The sequence below is a fragment of the Coturnix japonica genome, chromosome 14, assembly GCF_001577835.2.
Source record: "Coturnix japonica isolate 7356 chromosome 14, Coturnix japonica 2.1, whole genome shotgun sequence".
In the NCBI taxonomy this organism is placed as follows: Eukaryota; Metazoa; Chordata; class Aves; order Galliformes; family Phasianidae; genus Coturnix; species Coturnix japonica.
This window is the reverse complement of record NC_029529.1, coordinates 3,151,699-3,163,602: the sequence shown is the minus strand read 5'-3', so window position 1 is coordinate 3,163,602 and position 11,904 is coordinate 3,151,699. Positions and strand designations below refer to the sequence as shown.

General features: G+C 51.0%; 3 protein-coding genes and 1 non-coding gene across 10 annotated transcripts in view; 2 read left to right on the top strand and 2 right to left on the bottom strand.

Moving 5' to 3' along the window:
* Positions 1–405: 405 nt before the first annotated feature.
* NUDT1 (nudix hydrolase 1) lies at positions 406–2,769 on the bottom strand. The gene is made up of 4 exons (XM_015876866.1): positions 2,638–2,769; positions 2,033–2,188; positions 1,023–1,168; positions 406–831 (listed from the first exon to the last, which is right to left on the bottom strand). The coding sequence occupies exons 2-4, from the start codon at positions 2,182–2,184 to the stop codon at positions 659–661; spliced, it is 471 nt and encodes a 156-aa protein (XP_015732352.1). The 5' UTR covers positions 2,185–2,188; positions 2,638–2,769; the 3' UTR covers positions 406–658.
* A 1,655-nt stretch (positions 2,770–4,424) lies between these two features.
* Positions 4,425–7,171, bottom strand: LOC107320712. Its single transcript, XR_004308973.1, has 3 exons — positions 7,059–7,171; positions 4,766–5,518; positions 4,425–4,513 (listed from the first exon to the last, which is right to left on the bottom strand). It is a non-coding gene; the product is annotated as an uncharacterized LOC107320712 (transcript).
* Positions 5,523–9,555, top strand: MRM2 (mitochondrial rRNA methyltransferase 2). Its single transcript, XM_015876869.2, has 3 exons — positions 5,523–7,422; positions 8,157–8,446; positions 8,803–9,555. The coding sequence occupies exons 1-3, from the start codon at positions 6,776–6,778 to the stop codon at positions 9,225–9,227; spliced, it is 1,362 nt and encodes a 453-aa protein (XP_015732355.2). The 5' UTR covers positions 5,523–6,775; the 3' UTR covers positions 9,228–9,555.
* A 259-nt stretch (positions 9,556–9,814) lies between these two features.
* The window catches only part of MAD1L1 (mitotic arrest deficient 1 like 1), a 307,430-nt gene continuing 305,340 nt past the window's right edge, over positions 9,815–11,904 (top strand). For 2 of the 7 annotated variants that reach the window (XM_015876933.2, XM_015876932.2), the window contains exons 1-2: positions 9,828–9,989; positions 11,184–11,337. In XM_015876933.2, the coding sequence (XP_015732419.1) occupies positions 11,188–11,337 (150 nt within the window). In that variant the 5' untranslated portion in view covers positions 9,828–9,989; positions 11,184–11,187. Of the gene's footprint in view, positions 9,990–11,183; positions 11,338–11,904 lie in introns of all 7 variants that reach the window. The other 5 variants (XM_032447666.1, XM_015876928.2, XM_015876930.2 and 2 more) reach the window with 5 other exon arrangements.

Genomic DNA, 11,904 nt, shown 5'->3' with positions numbered 1-11,904 from the left:
AAGCAGGGCTTGACCAGGACATCTGCATCAGGAGTTGTTGTATTGGCTTGTACAGGCTGATACAAACTTCAGCTGGAGAATCTGGAAGGAGCTCAACCTGAGCTTCACCAAGGGCTCACAGCACTGACCAAGCCTCCCATCCTCATGGGCAGTGATGCTGAATGTGGGGCCTGCATAAAAGCTGGCACACAGAAGGTGCTCGATGCTTCTGCTGTTAGTCTGAGAGACAGCCTGCATCATGCTTGTGTAAAAGGGAGCAGTCTGCAGCAAAGCCCATCACCCATGTAGAACCGTGGTGGCAGTTTACAGTGGGACAGCAGCTGCTTTTGCTGAGAAGTAATTTTAATGTTTAGAAAATGTTTCCAGCCACAAGGGAAAAGCCAAATACACGAACAACACGAGAACTTCCTGCTAGCCCTTTATTTCTCAAGAGCGGTCATCAAGTAACCACTGAAGCATCTCATCGTCAGGGACTTCACAGCATGGAAATGTTCACTGTTTATTTCTGCTCTAAGAAACCCCCTTATTTTCTCTACTTCCCCGTGTCCTGGCTGTCAGCCTCCTGCTGGGGAGCTGAGGAAGGAGCTCCCTGTGAACACTCGTGGTGTCCCGGCCCAATGTGGGCAGCAGCACATGGAATGAAGCTTCTGCCTTCCTCTTAAAGCTGCTCCACTTCATTCAGGGTGTGCTCCACAATGGTGTCTTGTCCTTGGAACTTGAAGTAGCCTCGAAACAACTTTCTTTGAAGCACCAATGGGAACCAATAGACATCATCCGGCCACATCTGTTTATATGGCACCTCATCCAGCTGAAACCACTGAGGCTGCATTTCTGTTAAGGGGAAAAACAGTTGTTGTATGAAATTTAGTCATGGTTTTTTCTGCCTGGATTCCCCTGTGTCAACAAACAGCTTTGGGTTACAGCCCAGCTGCCTCCCAACTCCGATCTCTGCAGGAACAGTTCTGCACTTCCATATGAGCAGTGCATTTCTAAGGGAAGCATCAGCTCCAGCAGTTACCCACCATCGCTTTCCTTTGGCTCTCCATGAAACTGATCCGCTCGGAAAACGTGAACCTCCATGAGTTCAGAGTTGCCTACAAATTCAAAAGTGATCTGACCCATCTTCTGCAGGGTGTCCACAGTCAGCCCACTCTCTGCCTTGAGCCCCCTGCATAAGAAATAAACAAACATCCTTGCATGAAGGCAAGAACTGGGAGAACAAACATCCGCCATCAGCTTTATGCTGCATTCAGAACTGCTCCAGTGAATTACAGCAGTGCCTGCAGCAGAGCAGAGTTGTAGCTCACATCATACAATGTAGCCCACTGGCACCAGACCACACCAGCGTCAGACTGGCTTATGAGTTGCTCAGTCTCCCATTGTGGCCAGTGGGAAGGAGGAATCACCCCAAAGATGAGGTGACTTAAAAATGGGCCAACAAATATGTACTACTATACTGTACTATACTATAAAGTGTGTGACTTCACTGTTTAATGCCATATAATAACCACAAAGCCAACAGATTCGCCTTCAGTTTCTGCTCCTCAGAAGAACATTCCGTGTAAGAGAGGCTGGAGATGAGTCTTTTAAGAGCAGTTGGAGACTCCCAAGCAGTTCTTTTCAAGGCCTCACCACGTGTGGCCTCTTGAAGCTCTTCAGGTCCCTTTTTCTCCCTGTCCCACACACTGACGTTGGGGTTTTTTAACCTGCTGCTAAGAGGCCTTGGAACTTCTCCTGGTTATTGCACTGTACAAAGGTACGGCACACTTGGAACTACCTGCAGATAAGGTTAATGAATCTCATGGCTGTACACTTGGCACAAACCCATCAGTTTCAAAGCGGAAATGACCTTTAAGGCTCCAGCTTTCTCTGGCACCAGTTTCATGGGTCCCATCCTTCAGACCTGTACTGCAATCTGATGCCTGAACTAATTCTTGTTGATATTCCTGAAAAACGATGCAGAAAACAGGCAATTTTCAACCCCCCCCCGTGCGCTGAACTCTCCCTGCCCCCTCCCAGGGCCGGGTCTCACCTCCGCGCCGCATCCTCGATGCTCTCCCCCGGCTCCACGATTCCTCCGAAGCCGTTCCACAGCCCGGCCCCGAATCCGCTCTTCTTCTTGCCCAGGAGGACGCGAGGCGGCTGCACCACCAGCACGAGGGCGAAGAGCCTGGGGGCGGACATGGCGCTGCGCCGTGCATTGCGCCTGAGAGCAGCGCTCGGAGCTCGGCCGTACGGGTCCCCTCCGCGCAGCCCGCAGCGCCCCACGCACTCGCCGCCCCATCACGGTCCCTCCCGGTCCCGCCGTTCTCCTTCCACGCTCCCCGCTCCCGTTCCGTTCCCCCATCCCGCTCCGCACTGCCGAGCTCAGGCAGCGCTGGGACCCCGCTGTGAGCCGCAGGGTTCGGGGCTGTGCCTTGCGGCTCCGCTCCAGCACGGGACGGGCCGCGGTTCCTTAATCTCGGCTTTTTTGACGATCCGCCCAGCTCCCTTCCCTTCTAACGATGGGTGCTCGGCTTTAAGCCGTTCAGGGACAGCTCATGTCGGCTCGTTGAAGCAGTCAGTTTGCTTCAGAACAATTCCTGGCAATGCCCTACAAGGAGCCGCAATTGCAGTGAAAGGCAGCAGTGCACTCACCCAACGTGCGATAAACTGCGGGACACTCCTCCACGAGAAGCGAACTGCGCCCACACAGCGCTCAGCCCGCGGAGCCGCCTTAAATGAGCGCAGGGCGGGTGGTGCAGGACGATGCTCGGCGAGGCGGAGCGTTACGGTAAGAAGGAAAGCGGCGCGTCCAGCCGGCGGTACGGAGTTGTGCTGAGCTGCACCTTATCGCACGGTCAGTGCTCGGTGAGCAGCTTCCAAGTGGTTCTTCAGGTTCCTGTACTGGGAGCAGGTTTTGCAATTGGAGCTGAATTGAGGCTCTAACAGATGATGCACGGGTCAGAAAGAACTAATCTGAACTCTCAGTACGTGCTCACCATAGCAGCGCTGGCAGCTATTAGTTCCTTCCTATCATATTGAATGGCGCGCTCCTTAACTGTAATCCTGTGTTATCCACACCAGACAGTTCTTTCACTCTAGAAATAGCACAGCCCTCAGTAATGGGGCATTCAGGATGATACCTGGTAGTGATAAAGGGACTAATTATTGTCCAATTTTTGTGTGCCATAAATTACTACAAATTGTTGTGGGGGGCTTGGTCAGTGCTGTGAGCCCTTGGAGAAGCCTTATGTATGAAACAGTTTACCCGAATGCAAGAATTAAAGACCCATTACTACAGCTGGTAGACTGGAAATGTTTACAGATCCGCTCTGACATTCCAAGATTCTGTTACGTGTTTGTAAAAATGTTTAAAGAAACCACACGACCTTCTATAAAGTTCCCTATGTGCCATTTCCAGCAGCGTGCTGTCTGTATACATGAATTCATAATTGCTGAGACTGAGGGCTGTCAGACTTCACAGCCCTTGCATAGGCAGCGGCACAGCCTGTAAGTGTGGTTGTAGCATGGAGTGCTGGGAAGGGATGCTTTCGAATAATATTATCCGTCGGTTACAGCCGTTACAGACAACTCCAGGGTGAAAGCAGCAGGGCTTAGTACCAGGACATCTGCCATCAGAAGTGTTGTATATGCTTGTACAGCTTAGATACACTTAGACTGCGACAGAAATCTGGAAGAGATCAACCTGAGCTTGTCACAAGTCACAGCAGAATCAAGCCTCCTTCCTCAACGGCAGTTTGCATGACTGATGTGGGACCTGACCATACAAAAGCTTGACACAAAACATCTGTATCAGGGGCTTTCACCAGCCTGGGAAATGTTCACTGATTTATTTACTGCTCTAAGCAAAACCCCTCATTTTCTCTACTCCCGATGTCCTGGCATGTCAGCCTCCTGCTGGGGTGCTGAGGAAGTGACCCCTGACACGTGGTGTCCGGCAACAATGATGGGCAGCAGCACATGGAATGAAGCTTCTGCCTTCCTCTTAAAGACTGCTCCACTTCATTCAGGCGTTGCTCCCAATGTGTCTTCGTCTTGAACTTGAGTAGCCTCCAAACAACTTTCTTTGAAACACAATGGAACCAATAGACCATCATCTGGCCAACATCTGTTTAATTGGCACCTCATCCATGCCTGAAACCACTGAGCTGACATTTCTGTTAAGGGGAAAAAAAACAGCTTTTGTATGAATCTTTTGTCATGGGTTTTTTTGCCTGGCATTCCCCTGTGTCAAACCCAAACAGCTTTGGGTTACAGCCCAGCTGCCTCCACTCCGATCTCTACAGGAACAGTTCTGCACTTCCATATCGGCACGTCGCAATTTCTAAGGAAGCAGTATCATCTCCAGCAAGTTACCCCACCATCGCCTTTCCTTTGCTCTCATGAAAACTGACTCCCTCTCGGAAAAACGTGAACCTCCATGAGTTCAGAGTTGCCTACAAATTCAAAAGTGATCTGACCCATCTTCTGCAGGGTGTCCACAGTCAGCCCACTCTCTTCCAGGAGCTCCCTATGCAAAAAAAAAACAGGTGTTTTTATAGGAAAGCAAGAGTTGGGAGAACAAACATCTGCCATCAGCTTTATGCTGCATTCAGAACTGCTCCAGGGAATTACAGCTGTGCCTGCAGCAGAGCAGAGTTGTAGCTCACATCATACAATGTAGCCCACTGGCACCAGACCACACCAGTGTCAGACTGGCTTATGAGTTGCTCAGTCTCCCATAGTGGCCAGTGGGAAAGTTCTGCTGGAGGGGAGGATTTACCCCAAAGATGACCTGGCAGGTTCATTCCATGCATGAGGATGGTCTTTGCTGATGTGACTTAGCAATGGGTTAATGCTTATGTGCTATTGCTGGAGGTGGATGTGGCATGTGAACTTTGAGACGTGCTTTGTGTAGACAAGCTCTAGACTTTGCCAACTTCAGGCGAAAGCTTTGATAACTGTGGTGACACAGATAAGGAATATGAGATCATCTCATTTATGCTGCTACAAAAATCAGCGGCTTCTGAGGGAAAGTGAAGCTCACTTAAGTAATACTATACAGTGTGTGAGCTCACTGTTAAAAGCTGTTTGAAAACCACAAAACAGTCACATACGCCTTCAGTTTCTGCTCCTCAGAACAGTCCGTGTAAGAGAGGCTGGAGATGAGTCTTTTAAGAGCAAATGGAGAGATTCCCAAGCAGTTCTTTTCAAGGCCTCACCACGTGTGGCCTCTTGAAGCTCTTCAGGTCCCTGTTTCTGCCTGTCCCACACACTGATGTTGGGGTTTTTTAACCTGCTGCTAAGAGGCCTTGGGACTTGTCCTGGTTATTGTACTGTACAAAGGTACGGCACACTTGGAACTACCTGCAGATAAGGTTAATGAATCTCATAGCTGTACATTTGGCACAAACCCATCAGTTTCAAAGCGGAAACGACCTTTAAGGCTCCAGCTTTCTCTGGCACCAGTTTCATGGGTCCCATCCTTCAGAGCTGTACTGCAATCTGATGCCTGAACTAATTCTTGTTGATATTCCTGAAAAAAGATGCAGAAAACAGGCAGTTTTCAACCAACAAAGCTAAAAGCCTCATTTACAGGCTGTGGTAAAGAACCAATAAGCACAACACTACTGTGGTTTATTCAATAATTCATCTGTGAGCTGCTGGGCTCTGCATTTGGTGAATAGAAACAGCACAGCAGGTTGATAACTGGAGATATTGCATTAGCTGAAAGCTTTCCTTACAGGATGTGACACTGAAGAGCTGTTGGTGCCCAGGTGCTTGTGGGATATGATGGACTCAGTGCAGCACAGCCATCATTCAGGGAGCTCTGTTCACATTGCAGCTTATACCTGACAGTCCAGCCTATAAAGATCAAGTTCAGGTTACACCATAGCAACACCTGCTGAGGCAGCCACAGCCCAACAGCTCCAATGTGCCACAGCAGTGAGGAGTCGGGGTGTAATTCTGCACTCAACTCCTAATTGCAGTGAAGGAACGGCTGCAGAGTGCACTGTGTCAGTGTGCAGCAGCAGGTGTTTGTGCTGTGTCACATTGCACTGAGATGGCTGGAATTTCTACCACTCAGCATCTCATGGTAATTACAGCTCCAGTTTTTAACCCTAAGCTGGCACAGGTAAATACATGAGTATGAAATCAAAGTCCAAATTAATCACGTCATTTCATGCCATCCTCAGCGATCACGTGAGCAAACAAAGGCCTGATTTAAGCCGTGAGATGGATCTGCATCCTCCACTTGGTGACAATGAACTGTTTGCAGACACACAGTGTAAGCACTGGCTGTGTTAACATGCTGCTCTGCTGCACACACATGGAGGCCTCTTCTCCCCTGCTGAGCTCACTCACCACAGAGCCCAGCTGAGGAAACCCAGCAGTGCAAAAGCTGTTGGGAACCTGTTGAACAACACTCAGCTTCCTGCAGGTGCAAAGGTAAATGTGGGGACAGATCAGAAACTGAGGAGGGAGCAAAGCGTGGCTTTTAACCGCTGTGCTGATGTAAACAAGTTAGAATCTGCCGTTTCATTTCAGTGAGTAAAAGGAATTAAGTCCTGCAGTGTAGCACTGCTGTTTGCTCTGAAAACGGTACCGTAACCCTGCAGTGATGGAACTCTGTTCCTGAACTCAGTGCACGCAGTGAAACAATCAGTTTGTACACTGAGGTTCATGAGGCTCCTCCGGGTGAAACTCACAGCATCCCGTCACTGAGTTCTTCTCACGGAGCACTAGCACTGTAACTGGAGTTTAGCATCCTTAAGGCATCAGCAGCGCTGCCATGAGCTGCATCGCCGCCGTACGGACAAACGAGAGCGGTGCACCCACACAGCAGTGCAAGAGCCTCCGCTCAGCGAGCCAGCGGGGCGGGAGGAGGATGCTCGTTAACTGCAGCTACTCGTGGACTGGCAGACGCTCAGAGGTCTGCATTAGGCAGGAGATGGGAGCCGTGCTGCTCCTCCCTGCACACAGACAACTCAGCACCGCCCAGATGCTGCTACGGAGCGGCCGAGCCGCCCTAAGTGCGCCCAGCTCCCTCCGCCCCTCCCAGGGCCGGGTCTCACCTCCGCGCCGCATCCTCGATGCTCTCCCCCGGCTGCACTTTCCCTCCGAAGCCGTTCCACAGCCCGACCCCGAATCCTCGCTTCTTCATGCCCAGGAGGACGCGGGGCGGCTGCACCACCAGCACGAGGGTGAAGAGCCTGGACGTGGACATGGCGCTGCGCCTGACGGCAGCGCTCGGAGCAGGGGGGAGCCCAGCACCCTCCGCCCTGTCACAGCCCCTGCAGCTCGCCGCTCCCACCGCTCTCCCCTCGGTCCCGGCCCTACCCCACACACAGTTTCCCCTTCCCCCCGCGCTGCTGTCCCCGCAGCTCCGCCCATTAAGGGGCGGGATGCGACGGCCGGCATGGCGTGGTGCGGGGAGCGGTGCGTGCCGGGGAGAGCGGGGCCGGGTTCGGGCCTGTCCCGGGGCTGCCGTCCCTCCGACATGGGAGCTATGGGGGCTATGGGAGCTATGGGGCCCGTCCTTTTTTGATGGGGCCCGTCCTTATTTGGCGGGGCCGGGGGAGGGTGGGCTGTGGGTCGGGGCAGGGCGGTGCGCACGGGTTGAGCTGCCGGAGTCTGTCCCATCGCAGTGAGCCATAGGGGGGTTGGGCGGTACAACGTGGGTCCTTTCCAACACGGGACGGTGTGCGGTTCCGTGATCTAATCGCCTGTATTAGCACTGCAGTTGTATTTCCTCTTTAAAAGGTGGATTCTCGGCTTTAAAAGCCCTTCACAGCAAGGTGATGTGCAGCCATCCTTACTTCCTCCGGTGCTCGGGGTCAGCGAGGAGCGTGAGTTGTTGGCAGGTCGTATCCCAGCTCCCATGGGACTCGGTAGGGCCCGTTCCCAGCAGTGTCTGTCCGTACATGTGAGCAGGTGACAGCTGAGAACCGCAGAGCTCTCTAGCAATGAGATCCTCTTTGCCTCACCCCAGTGAGGTGCTGACCCACACTGTGTTGTGAATGGAGCAGGGAACTGAAAAGGCCTTGAATCCCTGAGATGGTGAGGATGGAGACAGATGTGAGGAGCTGTGCTCAGGGTAGAAAGGATCAGTGCGTGCTTCAGGAAGCTGCGGTGGCCATGCACCATCTGACTGTCACTTTCTCCTTGTGCAGCTGCCAGTTTTTGGTCAGCCTTCCTCTGCAGCACCGGTGTCTGCACAGCACGGCCAGGCTGCTGAAGAAGAGAACTGCCACAGAGCACTGGTGGTTGGAGCGGCAGTGCAGGGATCCCTTCGTTAAGGCAGCCAAACAGCAGCATTACCGATGCCGGAGTGCCTTCAAGTTACTGGAGATAGATGACAGGCTTCATATTCTCCGCCCGGGACTTTCTGTGCTTGACTGTGGAGCAGCACCTGGTGCTTGGAGTCAGGTTGCTGTAGAGAGGGTCAATGCTTTAGGTGCTGGTGAGTGCACATGTTTGGTGTTTGGGATGGGGTCTGTGTGTTCTGAAGTGCTCGTGTTTATAAGGAACAGCATGATCATGTTGTTGGATTGCACTGCCAGCTCTGCAAAAACAAAACAACAAAAAGACCATAGGATTATCTCTTGCTTATCCAGTGTAGCTGGGCTTTAACATCATAAATGCTTTGGCTGGTAGCAGGCCATGTCATTGCATGCAGCAAACCAACTATGGAGGGGTGGGAGGACAGTTTGCAGCAGGTATAATAACTTTTCATTAACTGAGTATAACGGAGTTCATGTATATGCAAGTTCCTTTCAACCATAAGAATTCAACGTCATCTTCATTCTTACCACCCAGATCCTGCTGCCCCCATTGGCTTTGTGCTTGGCGTTGACCTCCTACGGATTTCCCCTCTGGAAGGCGCAGTCTTCTTGTCTCAGGCTGATATTACAGACCCCAACACACAAAGGGCGATTCAGAACATGCTTCCTGCAGGGAAGGTGGATGTTATCCTGAGCGACATGGCACCTAACGCAACAGGCATTAAGGAGCTGGATCATCAGAAGCTGATCGGTTTGTGTTTGGGCCTAGTGAACCTGTCACAAAGCATTTTAAAGCCGAAAGGAACAATGCTGTGTAAGTTCTGGGACGGCCACGAGTCCCGTGTTCTTCAAAACAAACTGAAGGAGCAGTTCCAAGATGTGAGAACTATAAAGCCTCGGGCCAGTCGGAAGGACTCATCCGAATCTTATTACTTGGCAAGAACGTACAAAGGGAAATGAGTGCTGGGGAATAAATGCAGGTTATCTAATGGGTGATGGGCTGGGAATCTGAACGTGGTGTGTGTTTAAAGCAAGCTCCCAGCATGGCGATCCCTAGTTTTATCTATGGGATTACTGCTGTACTGCTCACACAGTGCTCTTCAAATAGGAGAATAACACCAGGGTGCTGCCCCACTGTGTTCATCCACTAATTGCACAAGCACAGACATCCAATCCGGCTTCACACCTGTGGAGAAAACAGCTGGGAATGGAGAGGAATAATGTGAAAAGGCGACCTCTGGGGCTGCTGCAATGGAAATGGAAATAAAGCAGTGATTATAGGAGTTAATATTAGTGTGCTTGAATACGGTTGTGTTTCTAATGCTGTGGAGACTGAGCACACAGGGCCTGTCAGTGAGAGGGGCCGGCTGGGGGGGGGGGTTGAACCACTTTATTTCCTCTTCATCTTCCCTTTATTAGCACATTTATTAATTATTAAAATTAAAATCATTTATTAGCACACAGAAGAGCAGCACTGACACACGGTCTGTAATGCAGACACTCAGATTCGGCTTCTATTTAGGCCGTGCTCCTTCGCAGCGCTGCTCAATGCATTGAGTGCCCGCAGCGCGGCGAGGCGGGGCGTTACGGTACGAAATGGAGCTGCGCGCCTCCAGCCGCCATTACGGTGTGACGGGCCGCCGTTCTCGAGAGAGCTGGGCAGGAGTTCGCGTGAGATCTCGGCGGCGGGGCGAGGAGGGAGATCCAAGCGGGGCAGCGGTGGTGAGTGCGGGTGGGAGGGGAGTAGTATGGCAGCGGGCTGTTGTGCTGGGCTGTGCTGGGCCTGGGGTCCCTCACCCCGCTCCCTCCACAGCCCCATGGCTGAACGCGGCGCTGTGGGGGCGAGGAGGGCGGGAAGCGCCGCGTCCCGCTGCCCCCGGCCGCTGTGTGAGGGATCGGGACCGGGAGTGCGGCAGGTTGTCACAGAGCCCGCTTGGAAATGGGTTTGTTGGAAGCCATTGACCTGTTGGCAGCGCTGTGTTACCGTGTGTGGTAATGCAGTGCTTGTTTCTAATAAATATTTCATTTGGGATCCCATTGACCCTGCGTGCTGCTGTTTGGGCTCTTTGTGGTGACGTGAGCCCAAAGGGTGCTGCTGTTATTCATTGCTGTGGTTACATGGGCCTGAGGCTTCAGCACTGAGCATGGGCTGCTGCTCTAATGCTGTGTGGGTGTCCAGGTGCCTTTCCTGGCTCTGAACCCCCTTTGGTGTGTCTGGGACTTGTAGGCCTTGCAGGCTCAGCAATTCACTTAAAGCTTACCCAAATGTTCTGGGAGCACCTTGCCAACCTTCTGGATTTGATGCATTTTTGGCCATTTAAATATTATTGCAAATCTGAAGGAGCTTTCTGCAAAAACTTCTACACGAACAAGGAGCTCCAGCTCGCTAATGGGAATGGTCTGTTGGATTGTGTTGCGAGTCAGGTACCAAAGTGCTGTTTGGAAACCAGGATCACATTGTATAGAAGGTAGATTCTCTACCTTCTAATTCTCTTCCAGCCTCAGCCCTTAATATGTTTGGGAGCAGAGTAACAGGTTCTTTCTGTGCAGTGTGCTGTACAGCTTCCTGTCCTATGGTGCTCCCTCGTATCCCTGAATGTTTCTTGATTACAGAGGAAGGCAGATCTTATTTTGCTGTAACTTAAGATGACTCCTGTTTGTGTATTAATTTGCAGAGGTTAAGGGGGACGTATCTAAATAAAAACAAAGCATTTTGGTTATAACAGTAAGGGCTTTCTTGCCTCAAAAGGTGCTGTTTTCTGGTTGAGGTGAGGTTAAATTCTGTGCCCTGTAAACTGGAAGATGCTGTGCTTTGTGTGACCGTAGGGCAGCAATGTGTCTCTTTGTTTTAGTAGAGCATCAATATACTACAGATTGCTCTGGATGCTTCACTGATAACCTTTTGTGTATTCGCAGAGCTATGGAGGACTTGGAAGGTAATACCACCGTCTTCTCCACTCTGAGATCCTTCAACAACTTCATTTCACAGCGTATGGAGGGGGTGTCCGGGCAGGCTGTGCCAGCATCGTCTCAGAGCTCCTTGCAGCTTCAGTACCAGCAGAGGGTGCAGGTGAGGTGTCCTCAGCGTGCTGTTGCCTGCAGCATCTCTTCTGTGTGGCTGTAGCCTCCTTTGTGTTCTAAGCGTCAGGGTTGATTTCATTAAAATATAAACATTCTTTATAAAGTTGCTTCTCATGCACACTCAGTATCAGTTTGTTTTCTGAGAATGTTCTAGAATCTTTATCCTTGTTAATGTATTTCCAGTAATTCACTTAATTAACTTACATTTTCCTTGCCTAGAGACTTTGCAATGGTTTCAGTGTGCCACAAGTTGGGATTTCTTGTCTGCCTCTCTCTGTATCCCCAGGTCACCCTGTGAGCTGCATTTTGCTCTTACAGCATGTGATAAGTTGACATGTTGCATCGTAAGCGCTGTTATGCTGCGATAAAGTTTCTTTACATTGATATAATTAATAAGTAGGTCTCTAAGTATAGCGTGATCTTATCATCTTCTTAATATGGAACTGCTCTACATTTGGAATATTGAAAGTACTGAAAAAAAGGTGTGAGTTTTGTGTCTGTGGTGCATCTCTGCACCACCTCCACTAGTGATGCATCAGATGTACCTTGCTTAGAA